The sequence below is a fragment of the Pan troglodytes genome, chromosome 16, assembly GCF_028858775.2.
Source record: "Pan troglodytes isolate AG18354 chromosome 16, NHGRI_mPanTro3-v2.0_pri, whole genome shotgun sequence".
NCBI classification, from domain to species: Eukaryota; Metazoa; Chordata; class Mammalia; order Primates; family Hominidae; genus Pan; species Pan troglodytes.
The window spans coordinates 28,521,007-28,541,374 of record NC_072414.2 but is presented as its reverse complement, the minus strand read 5'-3'; the positions used below and the strand labels follow the sequence as shown (position 1 = coordinate 28,541,374).

General features: G+C 42.4%; 1 protein-coding gene across 17 annotated transcripts in view; it reads right to left on the bottom strand.

Moving 5' to 3' along the window:
• The window catches only part of CDIN1 (CDAN1 interacting nuclease 1), a 234,067-nt gene extending 214,148 nt beyond the window's left edge, over positions 1–19,919 (bottom strand). For 13 of the 17 annotated variants that reach the window (XR_008539534.2, XM_063794701.1, XM_063794702.1 and 10 more), the window contains exon 1: positions 18,825–19,450. Coding sequence is in view for 15 of the 17 variants with exons in the window: in XM_063794701.1 (XP_063650771.1) it covers positions 18,825–19,219 (395 nt within the window). In the remaining 2 variants the exon portion in view is untranslated. Of the gene's footprint in view, positions 1–18,824 lie in introns of all 17 variants that reach the window. The other 4 variants (XM_024349115.3, XM_063794700.1, XM_063794706.1 and 1 more) reach the window with 4 other exon arrangements.
• Between the last annotated feature and the right edge of the window lie 449 nt (positions 19,920–20,368).

The following is a 20,368-nucleotide window of genomic DNA, read 5'->3' as shown; positions in this document are numbered from 1 at the left end:
TGAGTTTCCTTTTCAATCAACTCTCCTAGCTGCCAGCATGGTCTTCCCTCTTTTTTGTGTAGGCAAGGAGTTCATTCTTTAGAATACTTGAGGAAGCAGTGCTCGGAGTATGGAAACTAAATTTTCTTCATTAAATCTACTGAAGCAGATATTAAAAATGCATTTAATATACTGGCAATGGTCGGTGGGCACCGCTGACTGTGACAGGCCAGTTACTGATGATGTGCCGTCAGATGGCCTTCTCAGCAGGCGCCTGGGTCTCAGGCTGCTGAAGGACAGCAATATCTTCCCTTGTGTGTAAGCTCTATTCATCTCCCAAGTATTTACTAAATCACAGGCCTCTGCACACATAGCCCACGTTTTCAGCGTATGCTAACAAATGATGGATGGCCTCGTCAATTCGTTATGTCCTGAAAGCATGGTTTCCTGCCATTCCAATCATCAAACCTCAGTGCTTCAGAGCTGATCAGTCCCAGGGAATATATTTTGCAGGCTCGATTAAAAGAGTAGAAGTTCTTTCCATTAGACTCTCTGGCACTCTCCTCAACTATTTGTTGTTTCAACCAATTATTAGGGCAGACTATTCAATAGGTGTTCAGGTACTATAATATGAGCAGGTTTTTTCCTGATGTTCACTAAGGTGTAATTTCTTTTATGACAAATCAGTGGAGGTATTTGAAAATAAAATATTTGATAGAGAAATTCATGTTTTAAAACAATTTTCCTTCTAGGTACAGTGGGCAAAACCTTAAAAATACTTTATATCATCATATTATTTTATATTATATTATATTATATTATATTATATTATATTATAATGTAAGTGTATTAGCCAATGCACTTCAAAGGAACTTCCAAGGCAATAGCCATTCTGTAAATCATCTAAGCCTTTCAAGACAATAAATCCCACACATTCTCTTAATTATAATCTAGATAAAGGCACAAACTGCTTAAAAATTCTCCTGACAGTTCCAAAGTTAGATGACAAAAGTTCAACTTGTCAAAGAAAAAATCTTCTTAAAAGAACATTTATTTTCAGTTCCAAGGTTACATATGTCAGTTGTCTTTTCCATAAGCCATAAGAACATTTTTTTCTCTATAGCTTATCTATGGAACAGAAAATAAATAAAAGCACAGTCATACCTTTTACTCAGAAACAGTAAACTTCATAAAAACAGATGAACTTACCACAACTAAACAGAAAGCTGAGCTTTGAGGAAATGGGGTGGTATTAAAGAGCCAAACAACTTGCTATAAATAAGCTTCTTGAAATGCTAAAAAAAAATTTTTTAAAGTGCCGGACTCCCATTTAGCCAATAGCCACATAGGCACCAATACACCTCCAGTCAGTGTAAGCTCCACCACGCTGTCCTGCCATTCACCTCAACCTTAACCTCAAGATTAAGCTCATTTTTATTGCGCACAAAGGTCATCTGTATTAGGTCAAAATTCAAAGTCCCTTGTCAGAAAAGGTTGATATATTCCAACCTTTCCTTCTCCATGCATCAAATTTTTCATGGTAAAGTCATATTCAGCAGACAGTATATTCAGCAATTTATTGTGCCATTGTAATACAGTGCAGAATACAATCCTCCAAAAAGCTATCACATGAATAAAATATTTTTCATGACTATGAACCAAATCTAGACTCCTTACACACCTCTAACAGAGGAAATACAACTAACCAAGTCTTGTTTCCATGCTTCAGAAGAGTTATATGGCAAATAATTGTCCCTAAAATATAATCTATAGCATAATTATGCTTTTGCTTCCATAGTCTTTGGGAATAGGCAACTTTTTTTCAAAGTGTCACTCAAATTTTTGAATGGTATTTTTTTTAATGCAAAAACATCTCACCTGTTTTAATACTTTTATTCAAATCTGGCCTAAGCAGTTTAACTGAAGTAGGTCTAAACCTGAAACCCTCTCTTTGATCTAGAACCTAGAGGAAGATAGGCTCTATGATACAATGAAAACTAAAGGAGAAAAATTACTGTCTTGCCCAATTCATTACTATTACAATTATGTGATTAGCAGAACTGCAAAAATAAGATAAATTAAAAGAAATCTTTGAAGGCACCATTCTAGAATACATCGTAATTAGTAAAACCAAAGTCTTAAGGAATAATCAATCCATTCTTTTTAAGAGTTTATGCAACTTCTTTGTGTTTACCACAAGGTCTTTTCACAATCAGTATGTTAGTATGATGAATGGTTTCAGATCATTTTAAAAACTCTCATTCGGCCAGGCGCGGTGGCTCAAGCCTGTAATCCCAGCACTTTGGGAGGCTGAGGCAGGCAGATCACAAGGTCAGGAGATCGAGACCATCCTGGCTAACACGGTGAAACCCTGTCTCTACCAAAAATACAAAAAAATTAGCCGGTCATGGTGGCGGGCGCCTGTAGTCACAGCTACTCAGGAGGCTGAGGCAGGAGAATGGTGTGAACCCAGGAGGCGGAGTCTGCAGTGAGCCGAGATCACGCCACTGCACTCCAGCCTGGGTGAGAGCGAGACTCCATTTCAAAAAATAACAATAGGATATTCAGAGAAGGACTGTGTGGTAGATAGAGCTCCCTCTCCCCTCTCCCCTCTCCCCTCTCCCCTCTCCCCTCTCCCCTCCCCCCTCCCCCCTCTCCCCTCTCCCCTCTTTCCACGGTCTCCCTCTGATGCCGAGCCGAAGCTGGACGGTACTGCTGCCATCTCAGCTCACTGCAACCTCCCTGCCCGATTCTCCTGCCTCAGCCTGCCGAGTGCCTGCGATTGCAGGCGTGCGCCACCACGCCTGACTGGTTTTCGTATTTTTTTGGTGGAGACGGGGTTTCGATGTGTCGGCTGGGCTGGTCTCCAGCTCCTAACCGCGAGTGATCCGCCAGCCTCGGCCTCCCGAGGTGCCGGGATTGCAGACGGAGTCTCGTTAACTCAGTGCTCAATGGCGCCCAGGCTGGAGTGCAGTGGCGTGATCTCGGCTCGCTACAACCACCTCCCAGCCGCCTGCCTTGGCCTCCCTAAGTGCCGAGATTGCAGCCTCTGCCTGGCAGCCACCCCGTCTGGGAAGTGAGGAGCGTCTCCGCCTGACTGCCCATCGTCTGGGATGTGAGGAGCCCCTCTGCCTGGCTGCCCAGTCTGGAAAGTGAGGAGCGTCTCTGCCCGGCCGCCATCCCATCTAGGAAGTGAGGAGCGCCTCTTCCCGGCCGCCATCACATCTGGGAAGTGAGGAGCGTCTCTGCCCGGCCGCCCATCGTCTGAGATGTGGGGAGCACCTCTGCCCTGCCGCCCCGTCCGGGATGTGAGGAGTGTCTCTGCCCGGCCACCCTGTCTGAGAAGTGAGGAGACCCTCTGCCTGGCAACCGCCCCGTCTGAGAAGTGAGGAGCCCCTCCGCCCGGCAGCCACCCCGTCTGAGAAGTGAGGAGCGTCCTCCCTCCTCGTCTGGGAGGGAGGTGGGGGGGTCAGCCCCCCGCCCGGCCAGCCGCCCCGTCCGGGAGGTGAGGGGCACCTCTGCCCGGCCGCCCCTACCGGGAAGTGAGGAGCCCCTCTGCCCGGCCAGCCGCCTCGTCCGGGAGGGAGGTGGGGGGGTCAGCCCCCCGCCTGGCCAGCCGCCCCGTCCGGGAGGCGAGGGGTGCCTCTGCCCGGCCGCCCCTACTGGGAAGTGAGGAGCCCCTCTGCCCGGCCAGCCACCCCGTCCGGGAGGGAGGTGGGGGGGTCAGCCCCCCGCCCGGCCAGCCGCCCCGTCCGGGAGGGAGGTGGGGGGATCAGCCCCCCGCCTGGCCAGCCGCCCCGTCCGGGAGGGAGGTGGGGGGATCAGCCCCCTGCCCGGCCAGCCGCCCTGTCCAGGAGGTGGGGGGGGCGCCTCTGCCCGGCCGCCCTACTGGGAAGTGAGGAGCCCCTCTGCCCAGCCAGCCGCTCTGTCTGGGAGGGAGGTGGGGGGGTCAGCCCCCGGCCCGGCCAGCCGTCCCGTCCGGGAGGGAGGTGGGGGGGTTAGCCCCCCGCCTGGCCAGCCGCCCCGTCGGGGAGGTGAGGGGCGCCTCTGCCCGGCCGCCCCTTCTGGGAAGTGAGGAGCCCCTCTGCCCGGCCAGCCGCCCCGTCCGGGAGGGAGGTGGGGGGGTCAGCCCCCCGCCCGGCCAGCCGCCCCGTCCGGGAGGGAGGTGGGGGGGTCAGCCCCCCGCCCGGCCAGCCGCCCCGTCTGGGAGGGAGGTGGGGGGGTCAGCCCCCCGCCCGGCCAGCCGCCCCGTCCGGGAGGGAGGTGGGGGGATCAGCCCCCCGCCCGGCCAGCTGCCCTGTCCGGGAGGTGAGGGGCGCCTCTGCCCGGCCGCCCCTACCGGGAAGTGAGGAGCCCCTCTGCCCGGCCAGCCGCCCCCTCCGGGAGGGAGGTGGGGGGGTCAGCCCCCCGCCGGGCCAGCCGCCCCGTCGGGGAGGTGAGGGGCGCCTCTGCCCGGCCGCCCCTACTGGGAAGTGAGGAGCCCCTCTGCCCGGCCAGCCGCCCTGTCCGGGAGGGAGGTGGGGGGTCAGCCCCCCGCCCGGCCAGCTGCCCCGCCCGGGAGGGAGGTGGGGGGGGTCAGCCCCCCGCCCGGCCAGCCGCCCCGTCCGGGAGGTGAGGGGCGCTTCTGCCCGGCCGCCCCTACTGGGAAGTGAGAAGCTCCTCTGCCCGGCCACCACCCCATCTGGGAGGTGTACTCAACAGCTCATTGAGAACGGGCCATGAAGACAATGGCGGTTTTGTGGAATAGAAATGGGGGAAAGGTGGGGAAAAGATTGAGAAATCGGATGGTTGCTGTGTCTGTGTAGAAAGAGGTAGACATGGGAGACTTTTCATTTTGTTCTGTACTAAGAAAAATTCTTCTGCCTTGGGATCCTGTTGATCTGTGACCTTACCCCCAACCCTGTGCTCTCTGAAACATGTGCTGTATCCACTCAGGGTTGAATGGATTAAGGGCGGTGCAAGATGTGCTTTGTTAAACAGATGCTTGAAGGCAGCATGTTCGTTAAGAGTCATCACCACTCCTTAATCTCAAGTACCCAGGGACACAAACACTGCGGAAGGCCGCAGGGTCCTCTGCCTAGGAAAACCAGAGAACTTTGTTCACTTGTTTATCTGCTGACCTTCCCTCCACTATTGTCCTGTGACCCTGCCAAATCCCCCTCTGCGAGAAACACCCAAGAATGATCAATAAAAAAGAAAAAAAAAAATAATAATAATAATAATAATAATAACAACAAAATAAAAACTTTCATTCTTCAAATTTGATTAATAACTATATTGAACACTAAATCAATGTTCACACTGACGTGATGATCTAGGGTATCCTATAAAATCTCCTTGCCCTGGAAGACTTACACCTGAACTTACATATTTACTGGAGTCAAGCTACTTCCTGATAGAGAAACCCTGACTCTAAACCTGGTACTCACTCAAGTATCTTTCATAAATGCATAACCCCCTTCTTACTAAGTTGAGACAAGAAAGTAAAACAGCTTCCAGATATGAGTGGTTGCATTTGAGAAAAGTAGACAAGAAAATACTTGGAAGGGGGTGGTTTTAGGCAAAATATTTTCAGTTCTAATATGCTGACTCTAACTATCATAACCATAAATACCACTGCAACAAGCAACCATGATTAAGTAATGGTTCCAATAATATAACCGCAGTAGCAACCAGTGTAGTATCAGGAACCGTGCTAATCATTTTATATGTATTATCTTATTTCAAGTTCATAACAATTCCATTTTATAAATAAGGACTCTAAGGCACCAAAAAGTGAAGAAACTTACCAATTAGGTATCTTCCCTCTGTTTTTATACTGGAATAACTACCAAATGAAAATGTAACATCTGAGCTTGAGTTTTTCTAGAAATAATTTCTGACATGATAAACCCTCGGGTGTACCACTAGAGCATTTCTAAATTCCAACAGAAAGGAATCACTGTAATGTCCCTAAACTTAGCTAATTAATCAATTTTAAAAAGGATTCACTTTTCTAAATGAGACATGTATATAAGGCTTTAAAAAAAAAATCAAGCAGCATTCTTTAGGCAAGTTCAATCAAATGTCCATTATGAATGTACCATAATACTTACAATATACTAGGTACTCCTCCTAAGACCCAAGACTATAATTCCAACTCCCATGCTAACTATAGTAAGGGAAACATAAGGAGAAAGCCCAACAACCCAACAATGACAAAAATCTTATAAGAATGAATGAGTTACACATGGTAGTAGTGTGAGTCTCTTTCAGAAAAAAGGCTACAAAAATCAGAACAAACGGGGTTTAAAAACATCTATGAAAGACATCCCTTGGAGCCATAAGGTACAAAAGTCTCAGACTGGCGATAGAATGCAGTGGTGTGTGAGGCTTAACAACTGCCTTTGGTAGTGAGGGGTGGTAGGGCTGGAGAAGGGGCAAGCCCAGGTTGTACCATTTGCCAATTTCTGTGGTGTAAATACTCCTACTGTGGATGAATTTTAAGCTACCAATGTGAGGTCGCGGTTTGTAGAGTCTGGAAAAGATGCTCACCATCAGCTCTCACAAGCTGGAAAGAGCACCAGCATTCACTGGCTGTAGGCCAAATTCAGCCCACAGACTTGTTCTGTTTGGCCAGGAAAATGTTGGCCCACACAGCGCTTTAAAAATTCAAACAAATTGACAACATTTAAAACTCAGGATATTTTATTTTTTCTTAAAAAAAAAAATCAGATCTAGAGCTGCTTTCTAAAGAGTAGAAGGCCTGGCAGCACCAGGCCCACATTCCTGCATGGCACTGGATGGCTGGCATAAAGTGGCCACTGCCTTGTTGGTACACACAACTGTACTTTCACCTAGCTGCAAAACCAACCAGGTCAGCTTCATTCATTCACTTGTTGTTGATACTTGCCTGGCCCCTAGAGGGATGGGAGTCTGTTCTCTAATTTTAAAGCATGAATGGAGAGTTTTGCATCCAGATGTGGAACTTTGGTGAAATCACTGGGTAGGACTCCTCCCTCTGCATCTGCAACATTAACAGATTTGACCAAATTATCTCTAACTGCAATCTTGATCTAACACTGGCTTGCTTTATAAGTCACTGAATCTGAATAATAAGAGAGGTATGCAGGTCCCTCCCAAGCAAGCTTTTATGATCTATCTGCATGTAGAGAGTTCCAAGTGCACCCACCAACATGCAAATAAAAAACTGAACATGTTATAAACTTGAGGTTAAATGTATTTTTATCTTTATATATTTTAGTTGTCCTCAGAAAATGAGAATCTAGATAATTTTAACTTCATCCATTAGGAAACAGCTATTTGTTACATACAGGCTGTTACATACAGGCTGGAAGAGTCTGTGGGCTTTTTAACGTTATACAAGGAACAGTCTGCCTCATATTCCCAGTCCATTTACCATCTTAGCTAAATGGGGCTCGAAGTGTAAGTTAATTTCAAATTTTATTAGCTTTCCCTACCAATATTATCAGCAAAAACAAATAGCAGTGTAATATACCTTAAGCAAAGGATGATATCAGCTTGAGAGAACTGTAGACAGAAACAAATTTTTTTTTAAAAAGTGCCAGTCTAACTTCATGTGTAAATGTAGAAGACACATTCAAATGACTCTTCACCTCCCAGATCTCAACCACAAGAGAAGCCACTTACAAGAGCCCTATAGAACCACGTCATCAGCTACAGAATCACAGGAAGATAAGGTGTGCCACAGGCATGAATGTCCAACCACAAAATTTTCACCCTGCATCTCTATTCATCCTAAAACATTCCTAGATTAAACAAAGTTCTATCTGAGAATAATCATAAATATACATGACAAACACTGATTCATAAATGTGCTGAGTATAAATCTGGATCATTCATACTAGGCTGATCTGAGGATGCACAAGTCAGTTTGCTGGTAAGTGAGCTTAGCCAACACCGGCATCCCAAAGCTTAGTAGACCTTTCCCATCCTATATAGTGCTAACTGCAAACTTGGGGATTTTCAATAGTCTTAAGTGATAAACCTTGTAAATATCAATGGTCTGCTATGCCTCCTATTTCATGTAACAGAATAAACACAAGTTCAGAGTTTATATCTCATCCTTTTTTGTTCCTGGAACAAATGACAGGCCTTAACTAACAGTGACTGAAAATAATTAAAAATAAGTATATGTTGGGGGTGGGGAGCAATGATGATATACCAGGTATTTTAAATCTTAGTCTTGGATATGACGACTACTCCCAGGACAACCTCAGAAAAAGACTGGGCTTCGCACAGAATTGCCTCAATTAGCAGGGGCCGGTGTTTGGTCAGGGAAAGACCAAGTACTTACATATTTCATTGAACAGCTATATTAAGAGATATGAATCTACCTTACTTTTTTCCTCTACTTGAATTGCTTTGTTTCAAAATATTTATTCTCATAGTCTTGAAGTTATTGCTTTAAGTATAATAGCTTTAAACATTTTTTAGCAACTGAATCATAGTATTTCAAACACATAAAAGAAATAGGTCCTGAGAAAATTTAACATTTTACTTTGGATGAAAAATTGCAGAGTCCTTGTTATCTCAATGAGATCCCAGCTATTTATGAGGTCACAGTTTGAACACCACAGTAGGTTAAAAAAAGCAAACAAACTTTTACTTGCTGTCACGAAGCCAGAATGAATAGAAAAGATCACCCTTTAGCCAAGAGACGTAACTTGAAAGTGACAAGCCATGTCACTGTTCCTTGGCATGAAGGAAGCTTTGGCTTACGAAGACGGACTACTGACTCTTCACTATATGTTTCATGAAAGGGTAGGGACGGGAAGAGAGGAAAGAAAAGGTGAAGCAGGTATTAGTTCCCCAAAGTGGCTACAACAGGGTTGGATTTGTGATCAGCATGTACCATCTTTCATACGTGGGTCACAGATTGTTCTACTCTAGCTTCAAACCCATGGACCAAACAATCCAGGATCTAGCTGTGTTCTGTTCCCCTAAGAAATGGAGAACTGTTGGCCAGGAGCGGTGGCTCACACCTGTAATCCCAGCACTTTGGGAGGCCGAGGCAGGCAGATCACAAGGTCAGGAGATCGAGACCATCCTGGCTAACACGGTGAAACCCCGTCTCTACTAAAAATACAAAAATTAGCCGGGCATGGTGGTGGGCGCCTGTAGTCCCAGCTACTCGGGAGGCTGAGGCAGGAGAATGGCGTGAACCCAGGAGGCGGAGCTTGCAGTGAGCCGAGATGGCGCCACTGCACTCCAGCCTGGGAAGCAGAGCAAGACTCCGTCTCAAAAAAAAAAAAGAAAAAAGAAATGGAGAACTGTCATTCAGTTAGGAGTTTCACCCTAGCAGCTTAAATGTATTCACTGTATATACAGCTCACTGTTTAAGCAACTTGACAGCAGAATGGAGAAAGGAGAAACATCTTCAAGTATACATTTGAAAACATCTCCCTTCAATAAAAAGACAATTAAAAATAAAGAAGCATTTACTCTTTACCTATCTTCTGTATGATCTTTATACCAGAGCATGACTTCATATATTAAGGTCACTTTTCAGATTTAATCTAGTAAAACATATATTGATTGTTTTGTTTCTAAGGAAAATTCAACCAATATGGCAAAACTGTACAAAATGTGTAATAAAAACAATGGCAAATTCAGTCAACTTTGTCAAAAGTTAAATAATAAAATATTATTAAACTATACTTCTATTGAACCTTTTTTTCCCCTAGAGAAATATATAATTTCTCCTTATTGCACAAGCAATCATTCTGGTAAGGGTTATTACTTAGTAAACTAAAGTTTGATGCCTGAATATAGATTTTTTAAATGAAGCCAATATTCTAATCACATGAAAATTCCCCCCAAATTAATAAGAAATATAATTATAGCATGTGGATTCTTCTTAGAATAACATTATCTGAGGCTTTCTTCAAATACTCCTTTGCGAAGAATTCAAGCTCATATACCTTTCGCAGCTACACAATGCAAAGATGCACAAATATCTAATAAAAGCTAAACACTTCTTTTAGAAAGTGAAGGGGCCATACACTAACATAATAACCTTTCAGAAGAGTCTTTAAAGCTAAGCTACAATGTAGCAACAAAGTAAAAAAATAATAATAATAATACAGAAAAAAATGTAAAAGATCACTAAAGAAAACACATGAAATAATCATACTCTTTTCTTAGACGTTCCTACCTAGTCCAATTATCAATACAGAAATAACCCTAGATATCCTTCCTGGGTGTATGAATATTAATTTTAAAGATCATGTAAATTAATTCTATTTCTATGGCAAAACCATCAGTAGAATTTCCAGTTCAATAAAAGCCTTTCTCTCTCTTTCTGAGCTATTCTCACTTATTATTCTGGAACTCAGGTCCACCACAACATTATCAGAAGTGTAGAAAATTGACCACAAACTGAGAATCAACTTTCATTTCAATTGAGAGAAACAAGGCCAATAGGAATAGTATTTCAATGAAGTATACCAAGCCCTACGGTATTAATTATGCATTGCAATGCTCCCTCATTCTTAAAAATCAGTGAATCTAGGTTTAAAATTTTTTTTAAATGCCATTATATATCACTGTGAAATACTTAAAGAAGTTTCTGTTAACGATACAGTATTCAACTGATAATCAAATCTTACGTGTTCAGCCATACAACCAACTGTTCCATATAAACATTTTCATTTTCTGTAAATCTATTGCACTTTGTTTCAAAGCAAAATTGTGTTTTATGTTTCAAAAGGTTACTGCTCAGACACTTCTTCTACTGTAGATCAGCTACTACCTTCTAACAAAAATCATATTTACTTTTCATTAAAAACTTACGGAGAGCTCTACACTGTGCTGTTTTACATGCCTTATCTCACTTCACGGTCACCACAGCCTTAAGGAACTGAACAAGAAGAGACAACAGAGCGAGAAAGAGATTCTGGAGCCTGACTTTACTTGGGTTTGATATCCTGCTTCCTCTACTTCCTAGCCGTCGGACTTCACCTCTCCTTTTACAGATGAGACAACTGTGACTCAGATAAAAAGAGATAGAGCCAAGTCATTTCTCAGGAACAAACTGTAATAGGAGGCAAGAAGAATGGAATACGAGACTCCCTCTGGAAAGAGCAGGCATCTTAAAATGCATCATTTATTGGGGGTGGGAGGGATTGTTCAAAAAAGACAACCATAACCAATGGCAGCACCAAGTAAACCAAGCCACCTCAAATAAGCATGAGAGCCAAGTGAAACTGTTGTGCTTGTCCCAAGCAAGTTTTTTAGCTACTCCACTCCTTACCAGATTGGACTCCTAAGTTCACCACCAAGAACCACTAAGTTCAACACTGTACACAGCACAATACACAATATGGCCAGCTTCAACTCATTTTCTGGTAAAGAGAGGTGAGGATTTCAAGAAGATGACTAAGTACATTGGTTTAAGCACAGGATGACCATTCAAACAAGTTTTTACCTATTACTTTTGAGATCTTACTAGGAACAGCAATTTAAAGCACCTCATATGAGTGAATGGTTGCCTATGTCATGATCCAAGAGTAGGAAGACAGTAGGAGATATGGGCCAAGATAGAAAAAAAGAAAAAAAAACATGCTTCAAAATGTGGAAAACACCATTAGAAAAACCTAAGCCAGGATCTCTAAGGGCAAAGATATATCAAAATGATACAGATATCTATTTGCTTAGCGATTTATGGTATCATGAGTTTGATTCATTAGTACAGCGACTAAATAACCAATATATGGTTAAGGGAACTCAAGGAAAAATTAAACTTGTGCCAGAGGGCTTGGTCTACTAGCAAAATAATTCCCAACAAGGTATATTCTACTTATTTGAATCCTAAGAATGCTACTTAACCATATCTGAACTAACTTTTCAACGAATCCTTTGGCTTCTAACATTCTATGATTCTAATACTTTATAGCTATTGGATGTGTCTTACACTAGTTTCCTCAGACTACAAGCTATCCAAAATTAGTTACTACATTATCCTATTTTGTTTTGTCTTATTTTGTTTTTAGAAATATGTTGCCCATGCTGGAGTACAGCTATGTTGCCCATGCTGGAGTACAGTGGCTATTCACAAGCACAATTACAATGCACTGTAACTTCAAAACCCTGAGCTCAAGTGATCCTCACATCTCAGCCTCCTGAATAACTAGGACTACAGGTGCCCAGCTATTTTGTTGTTATTGTTGTTGCTGTTTGTTGTTGTTGTTTTAATACCCAAATAGTGCCACAAACATAGTGAGCACACTATTATAGACCACATGCTAATAAGTGGTGAAAAACTCCACAAATACCAATGAAAATCGTGGGCTAATTGTAGGGTAGTTCGTTTCACATAAAATGGTGGCAGTGGATGACACTGGTTAAATGAATATTCTGGTGAGAGAAATAGAGAATCACTATTAGGCAAATACCAGTAATAACTGCTTCACGAAAAAGTCAATGGATGCTAAAATCAATGGGAAAAAGGGTGACGAGAAACAAGAAATTTGCATAGTCTCAAAGTATATCCCCACAAGGTATTTATTAAAAGGAACAATAGTAACTTTATAGTGCAGTTGTAATAGTTAAAAAAAAAAAAAAAAAAAACTCAAAGGTAAACCCACACCAAGGAAACTGTGGAGTGTCTCAAAATGAAGAATTAGGGAAGAGGTACTAGAAGGTTCTAGCAGCCGGAACTAGTCATGAGGTGGTCCTACTAGATATTGGTCAGACTTTGTCAACTCGGCAGTTTCTGGAACAGAGTTTATGAGTATGGGTTGAGCACATGAGGCTGAATGAGCTCGTGATAAAAGAGTTCAGGTTTAGTCAGTAATTGTAGCTTGGTCAGGTAGAGCCTGTTTTGTGAGTCATAGTACAGGTTAGCAAGTTATGGTTATATTTCCACTCTCAAGTAATACATATGTAAGACTCTATAGTAAAACATACTAGTTCTACTGTACACTTCCAATTTTTCTTCTTGTCCTTATGAAGCAATGCCATTGTCATATATCACAAAATTATTTTCCTATTATAAAACACCACTAGTTTTATTTGTTGATTATAAAGCTATTAAAGAGCTTCAGAATTTAAAAATAATAATAATAATAAAAGTAACATTAGAACTACCAGCTCCTGAGCACAAACCAAGGCAGACACCACCTTAATCAAGTGAATAAGGTTAACGTCTCCAATAATAAGGCATATGAAGTCACAGACCCTGATGTAATGCACTAAGTAGGCCACATCATCACTTCCAGGGTACTCTTGCCAAAAGTGTTTACCCTCAATCTAACCATGAGAAAATAAACATCAAACACAAAGGAAAGGACATTCTATAAAATTGACCAGTACTCTTCAAAAGTGTCAAAATCATAAAAGACAAAGAAATAGTAAGAAACTGTCACAGACTGGAAATGACTTAAGATATTACAATTAAATCCAACGTGTGATCCTAGAAAAGGGACATCAGTGAAAAAACTAGCAAAGTTCAAAAAATGTGTCTGTAGATTAATGATATTGCATTAAAATTAACTTACTGATTTTGACAATCGTACCATGGTAATGTTAACATTAAGAGAAGCTGGGTGAAGGGTATATGAGAATTCTCCGTAATATTTCTGCAACTTTTCTGCAAGCTTAAAATTATCCCAAAAACTCTCCCAAAAGTAACAAATAATCAAATATATATGTAGTGTTTGGGCAGGAAATTATAATGTAAAATATAACCTTATAAGTAACAGCTGATTGGACTAGGGGCTTCTAAGAATGTCCACAAGAAAGATTAAAAAATGTCAATCAATAAATGTGTCCTCAGCAAGTACTTCAAATGTAGTATGTCCTATGTTTCAGGTGCCAAAGGGCCCATTACAGAAAGTCTTCAAATAACGTTATTTTGTTCAACACTATTTTGTTATAAAGTTGATGAGAATTTTTAAAAATTGTTTCCTGGCTGGGGCCACTGTCTGTGTGGAGTTTGCATGTTCTCCTGACGTCTGCGTGAACTTTCTCCCAGTGCTCTGGTTTCCTTCCACATCTCAATGACGTGCATGTCTGCAGAACTAGCATGTCTGAATAGCCCCAGTGTGAGTGAGTATGGGAGTGTGTGTGAGCGTGTCCCGTGCTGGGATGGCTTCATACCTTGCAGCCTGAGCTGCCAGAGGCCACTCAGAATCCTAAACTGGAATAAGCGGGTTGGTAAATAAATGAGTGAATAAGTGAATAAATGAATAAATACAAATTACTGTAAAATAAAAATTCATAAATCTATGATAATCATACAAACGCATGACAATAAAGATGCAGTACACAAGTGCTCAGCAAGCTCACCACATTTATTATTGTTTGCTTTTTGTTTTTTGTTTTTAGAGACAGAGCCTAACTCTTGTGGCTCAGGCTGGACTGCAGTGGCACGTTCCTAACTCACTGCAGCCTCAAACTCCCAGGCTTAAGCAATCTTCTCACCTTAGCATCCTGAGCTGCTGGGACTACAAGCATGTACCACCACACCTGGCTAATTTTTAAATTATTTTGAAGCGACAGGGTCTCGCTCTGTTGAACAGGCTGTTGTTTGCTTTTGAACACATGGTGGTAAGAGGTGCTTCTCACAAATTTCACTTTGCAAACACATACTCTTAGATTTAATCCACCACCACTATGACCACCATCACTCACTGATTCACCAAAAATTGGGTAAATAATTATCTTCCTTGTTTAAGCTCACATTAATTTCAATGTTTAATATTAGATGTGTTTTGGGTCTTTATTTTATTTTTTATTGTTTTTTTGAGACGGAGTGTTGCTCTGTCACCCAGGCTGGAGTGCAGTGGCGCCATCTCAGCTCACTGCAAGCTCTGCCTCCCAGGTTCACGCCATTCTCCTGCCTCAGCCTCCTGAGTAGCTGGGACTACAGGCGCCCGCCACCGTGCGCGGCTAATTTTCTGTATTTTTAGTAGAGACGGGGTTTCACTGTGTTAGCCAGGATGGTCTTGATCTTCTGACCTCGTGATCTGCCTGCCTCGGCCTCGCGAAGTGCTGGGATTACAGGCTTGAGCCACAGCGCCCAGCCTTGGGTCTTTATTTAGAAGTTTGGTGATGTTATTATGACCAGAAATATGCTATAGGAACTTAATTCTTGTTTATAACAATTAGCATATGGTAAAATTGCTCTCATTATACATTGTTTCACTTAAAGTTGCAGTCTCCAAAGCCCTACCGAAGACATTAAATGATGACTTACTGTATAGTAAAACTGTAGAAACGAAAAGAATAGAATGACGGTGAATTTTGGAGTTGTAAGATATTACAGATCACAAAGTCCTACTCCTTCATTTTAAAGTGAAGGATTCTGAGACCAAGTAAAACACAGTGACTTGAAAAAACATAATTTTGTAACTTCAGTCAAAACAAGCCATGAAGAAGTGAGGCTACCCCAGAAGTCACAGTAAGAGGAAAAATTCAGCTGGAGAAAAAATTAAGCTACATCTTCACCTCTCAGCATTTACTAAAATAAATTTCAGCCAGAAAGATTTAAAAATTAAGAATAAAAAACAAAGCCATAAAGAATCTAAAAGAAAATTTAGGTGAAATATTTTTTTCTTTCATATATTAGGATAGAAAAGAACTTCCTAAGTATAAAGGCAAAAATGTCAGAAAAAAAAAAGCATACATTTAAAAGTTAACCATATCAAAAGCAGAACAATATTTAAAATCAAACGAGAAAATTTATGCAACAAATATGACATATATAGGACCAACATCATGAACATATGCAGATCAATAAGTAATAAATCAATAAACAATAACAACAGACATGCCAACAGAAAATTAGGCAAAGGATACCAAACAGGTAATTCAAAGGAAAATTAAGTGGTCAAAAAAATTTGGAAAAAGGTACAACCTATAATAATTTTTAAAATGCTAACTACAAGATGTCATTCTTGATTGAACATATTAAAGATTAAATAATGACTCTTCTCAATACTGGAAAAGTTGCAGAGACAGAGACTCTCACGCTCTGCTAGTAAAAGGACTAGTACAATTTTTTTAAATTTGTCAGTATACATCAAAATCCTGGAAAACATAATTATCCTTTGATTTGAATTAGCTAGTGATTGTCTAAGTGTGGCTGTGGACTTGGAGTCCCTGAGACCCTCTCACAGGTCTACAGGGTCAACACGACTATTTTTATAAAAATAGCAAGATATTATTTTCCTTTTGCGCTGTATTCACATTTGGACTTATGGTACAAAAACAATGGTGAGTAAAACTGCCAGCTCCTGAGCATAAATCAAGGCACAAATCATAGGCATCATAACTGTACTAGTAGTCACTGTATTCACTGCCACACATGTGCAGGAAAAACAAAACAAAACAAAACAAGACTTTCACTTAAGAATATTCGCTTATTAATTGCATTAAATCTCAACCCTTGAATACACAACCTTTTAACATTCTGTATGACTAGAGTAAATACAAAGCACATATACTTCATATCAAAGTATGATGATTGCCTCCCAGGAAAGCACTTGTATGATTGTTTGAGAGCTGAACTAGCTACTTTTTCTAGGGAACACCATTTTTACTTGAATTAATGATAACAAAGTATATTATTCAGATTTAAGTATCTGGCAGACACTTTCTCAAAAATAAACAATGTGAGCCTGTCATTTCAAGGAAAACAACTAATAGCATTTGTTGTCAATGATAAAATTTGAGCTTTCAAGGGAAAATTCAAATACTGGAATGCTCATATCCATCACCACAAGCTTGACAGCTTCAAATCTTACAGACTTCTGATGAGATTAGAGATGATATTAACAAATGTAATTTTTTGATATTGTATAATAAAAGGTGACATTTGTAAGATCTGCACAACTCACAAGCAACATTTTACAAAGGAATAATGCACAATGATAACAAATCAGGCATGGGTAAAAGATCCATTCAAGTTCAAAACAGGCCAATGGATTGTAATGTAACAAGGTAACAATCACCTTGATATGGTGATTCACCCACCTCGGCCTCTGGAGTAGCTGAGTAGCTGGGTCTAAAGGCACATGCCACCACACCCAGCTAATTTTTTGGATTTTTATTAGAGATAGGGTTTTGCTGCGTTGCCCAGTCTGATCTGGAACTCCTGGCCTCAAGTGATCCTCCCATCTCGGCCTCCCAAAGCGCTGGGATTACAGGCGTGAGCCACCACACCCAGCCCTAAATAGTTCTTTAATCCCTTCTTTTGCGGATTAGTAGTTCAGCTCTCTCTAAATAAAGTTTCCTGTGGAAGGAGAGTTGTTATTTATTCCCTGTATGGCATTTGGGAGAAGTGAAAAAGATTTGAGTATATCATGAATAAGAAAGAAAAGAGCATAAGAGAATACACCAGACAGCATGGTGTCACACAGGAAGGGAGGCTTTCGTAAGTGTTGATTAAAGTAACAGACACTTACTTATTATAGAGAAGACAAGGTATTTGCTAGAGAAAAGAACGAAAAAGAGAAAAAGAGGGAGAGGAAGAGAAAGAAAAGCAAAATTACAAGTGATTGCATACATAGTGAGAGGAGAATATCAAAATGTATGCTTTTTCTTAAAACTGCCCAGAAAAATCTACCTATTCCCTTGGCTGACCAGTCTTCACCCATTTCACTGTTCATGTGCAGAACTGGCAAGAGTTAATGACAGAAAATTAAATTATGTGTCAATTTTGTTCCTTCTTAGCAAGTCTGATAAAATACTAAAGGCTATAAAGGGATAAATATTGCCCTAAATCAAATCTGGATAATATTGAAAAGAGACTCCTTCATTTTACAGACTAGGAAAACCAAGTCCTTCAAAAAGCGAAGTCATAACAGAACTTAAACTTATGCTTCAATTTGTACTTTGATACCTATTATCCAATTACCTTTCTTTTCTCAAGAAATTACTTTCTGTCGTGTTTGTTCAGGGACTGAATACGTCAAGGATGGGGAAGCTCTCCATTAGGAATAACCATGCTCAGTGCCACAAAACAAAATGGTACAGGTTTGGATTTGGTTTTTCATTAGGAAAAAAGTAAACAAACATTCTCTGCTTTTAACACAACATAAATACAGTGACCTGGTTGTCCTCAACTGGTTCCTCATGTAATGTTTGGGTCTCAGTTTCCACTTCATTAAAATGAGAAATCTACATAATTCCCAAAGTCCTTTCTTAGAAAGTTGGATAATTCTAAAATCGCTGAAAAAAGAAGTGTTCGGGGGAGGAAGTATGAAATACACCCGGAATGTGTGTATGCATAACATATATGGAGAAACTTTAGATCTGGTTGTTCAAATGGCCAATGACCCAAGAGTGGAATCCCTGGGTACCCTGCTCTCTGATTGGATTGAGAACCCTTGAGGTCACTTAATTCCACAGTTAACAGTACAAGCCACAGTCAAACAGTATGAAGCCGCTTTACCCCTATGCTCCCTTGTTTGTTTCCAACGGCCAATTGAAAAGGGTCCTCCATTTGCTCCTTTCGAATCTACAATTCATATTCCCACCCATCATTCATTCCTAGTATCTGTCAATTAACCTCTGGTCATTTATGAAGCACCTACTATGTTCACCCATCACCTAGCACGTACCACGTTTTCCATAAATATCTGTTGACTTGAATTTAATTGCAAGGCCTTGGGAGGCTGCCATGAACTCACCGTTAAGAGTTTTGTGTGGAAGGCGAGTGAAAGAATAAACCTTTTTTCGCCAACCTCGACCTCCTAACGCCTGACACTGGTGTTCCTCCCCACTCAATGTGTGACACGTGGTTCCTAAGCGCTGCCTGGGCGGCCCAGGCACTGCTGCTGCAGGCAAAGGGCTGTGAGAGGGGAGAGATGGACACTTACCTGGGAAACCTCTGCTTCAGCTTCCTCAGGCTCTGCCTGGTAGGCGGCACAGACACTAGGCACTGGGCTATCTCGTCGTACTGAGCTTTGGTCAGTATCATGTTGGGCCAGGGACCAAGAGGTGGCGGGAACAAGGAAAAAACACCCTGGGGCTCAAGTAGCCTTGGTGCCGAGGGATGAGGGGTAGGCAAAGCGGCACAGGCCCGGGTCCTCGCCTGCTTGGCTTGCCCCAATCCCCCCTGAAACACACCCCTAGCTGCAAAAGCGGGGCGGAGACTCGCCCGGTCCCAGGCTCCACCGGCACCTCCGCGGCGGGGACGGGCTGTACACCAGAGGGCCCGAGCTTGGCTTACTGAGCAGCCGCAGTGCTGCGGCCGAAGGCAACTAGCCGCCATGTCAGTTAAGGGCAAACCAACCAGGAAGTAGCGGCCGCCCTTGGAAAGGCGCCGCGCCAGAGTTTCAGTAGGCAGGTAGGAATCCAGGGCATCGCCCACCTAGGATCAAAGGATCAACAAGGGATGCTTTGTACTCTCCCAATTACTAGAAGCCAGGGCGGCCTGACGCACAGACCAGGCGGCAGGTCTCACGAGTGCCCCGCGATCCTTCAGCGTGAGCCCCCGAAAGCCCCTGCCAGAGCGCGCGATTTGAATACACTTCTTAACGCGCCAGTTTGAGCGCTCCTCGGAGAGTAGACTGGCCTGCCGAGAAACCATGTCTTCACTCTACCAAGTCTGTCATGGTCCGAGCAGGAAAACTCACTAGGGTCGCTGTAAACATAGTTTGGCTTGTGTTGAGGAAGCCCTACAACTTCTGTACATCGCGTGGAAGACAGTTTTGTCCTTGTTGAGAAACAGACTTGAAACAAATCCGACGTCATCAAACAGCCGGCAGTAAAGAATGTCACTTTCGGCCGGGCGCGGTGGCTCACGCCTGTAATCCCAGCGCTTTCGGAGGCCGAGGCGGGCGGATCACGAGGTCAGGAGATCGAGACCATCCTGGCTAACACGGTGAAACCCCGTCTCTACTAAAAATACAAAAAATTAGCCGGGCGTGGTGGCGGGCGCCTGTAGTCCCAGCTACTTAGGAGGCTGAGGCAGGAGAATGGCGTGAACCCGAGAGGCGGAGCTTGCAGTGAGCCAAGATCGCGCCACTGCACTCCAGCCTGCGCGACAGCGAGACTCCGTCTCAAAAAAAAAAAAAAAAAAAAAAAAAGTCACTTTCACTCCTTGCAGTTAGCTGCTCAAGGTCTAAAATCGCATCTTATTGTAACCCCAGTTCTCAGAAAATAGTAGGCGCTCAATAAATGTTTGGAGTAATGAGCCAATCTTTTTTGGTTTTCCATATGCATTATGAATGGATCTCAGTTCTCCTAAAGCAATTTGTTGGGATATCAGTCCCTCCTTTAATCTCTTTTCTAAAATCTGTTTGGTTCTTAGAAGGTCATGTGTTGTGTTTCTCTTCTGATTTCAACAATTTAAGCAAACGAAAGCAAAGGTGCTTAGACTTTAGAGAACCTGTAAGTGGTTTAAAATTTTTCATCTGGA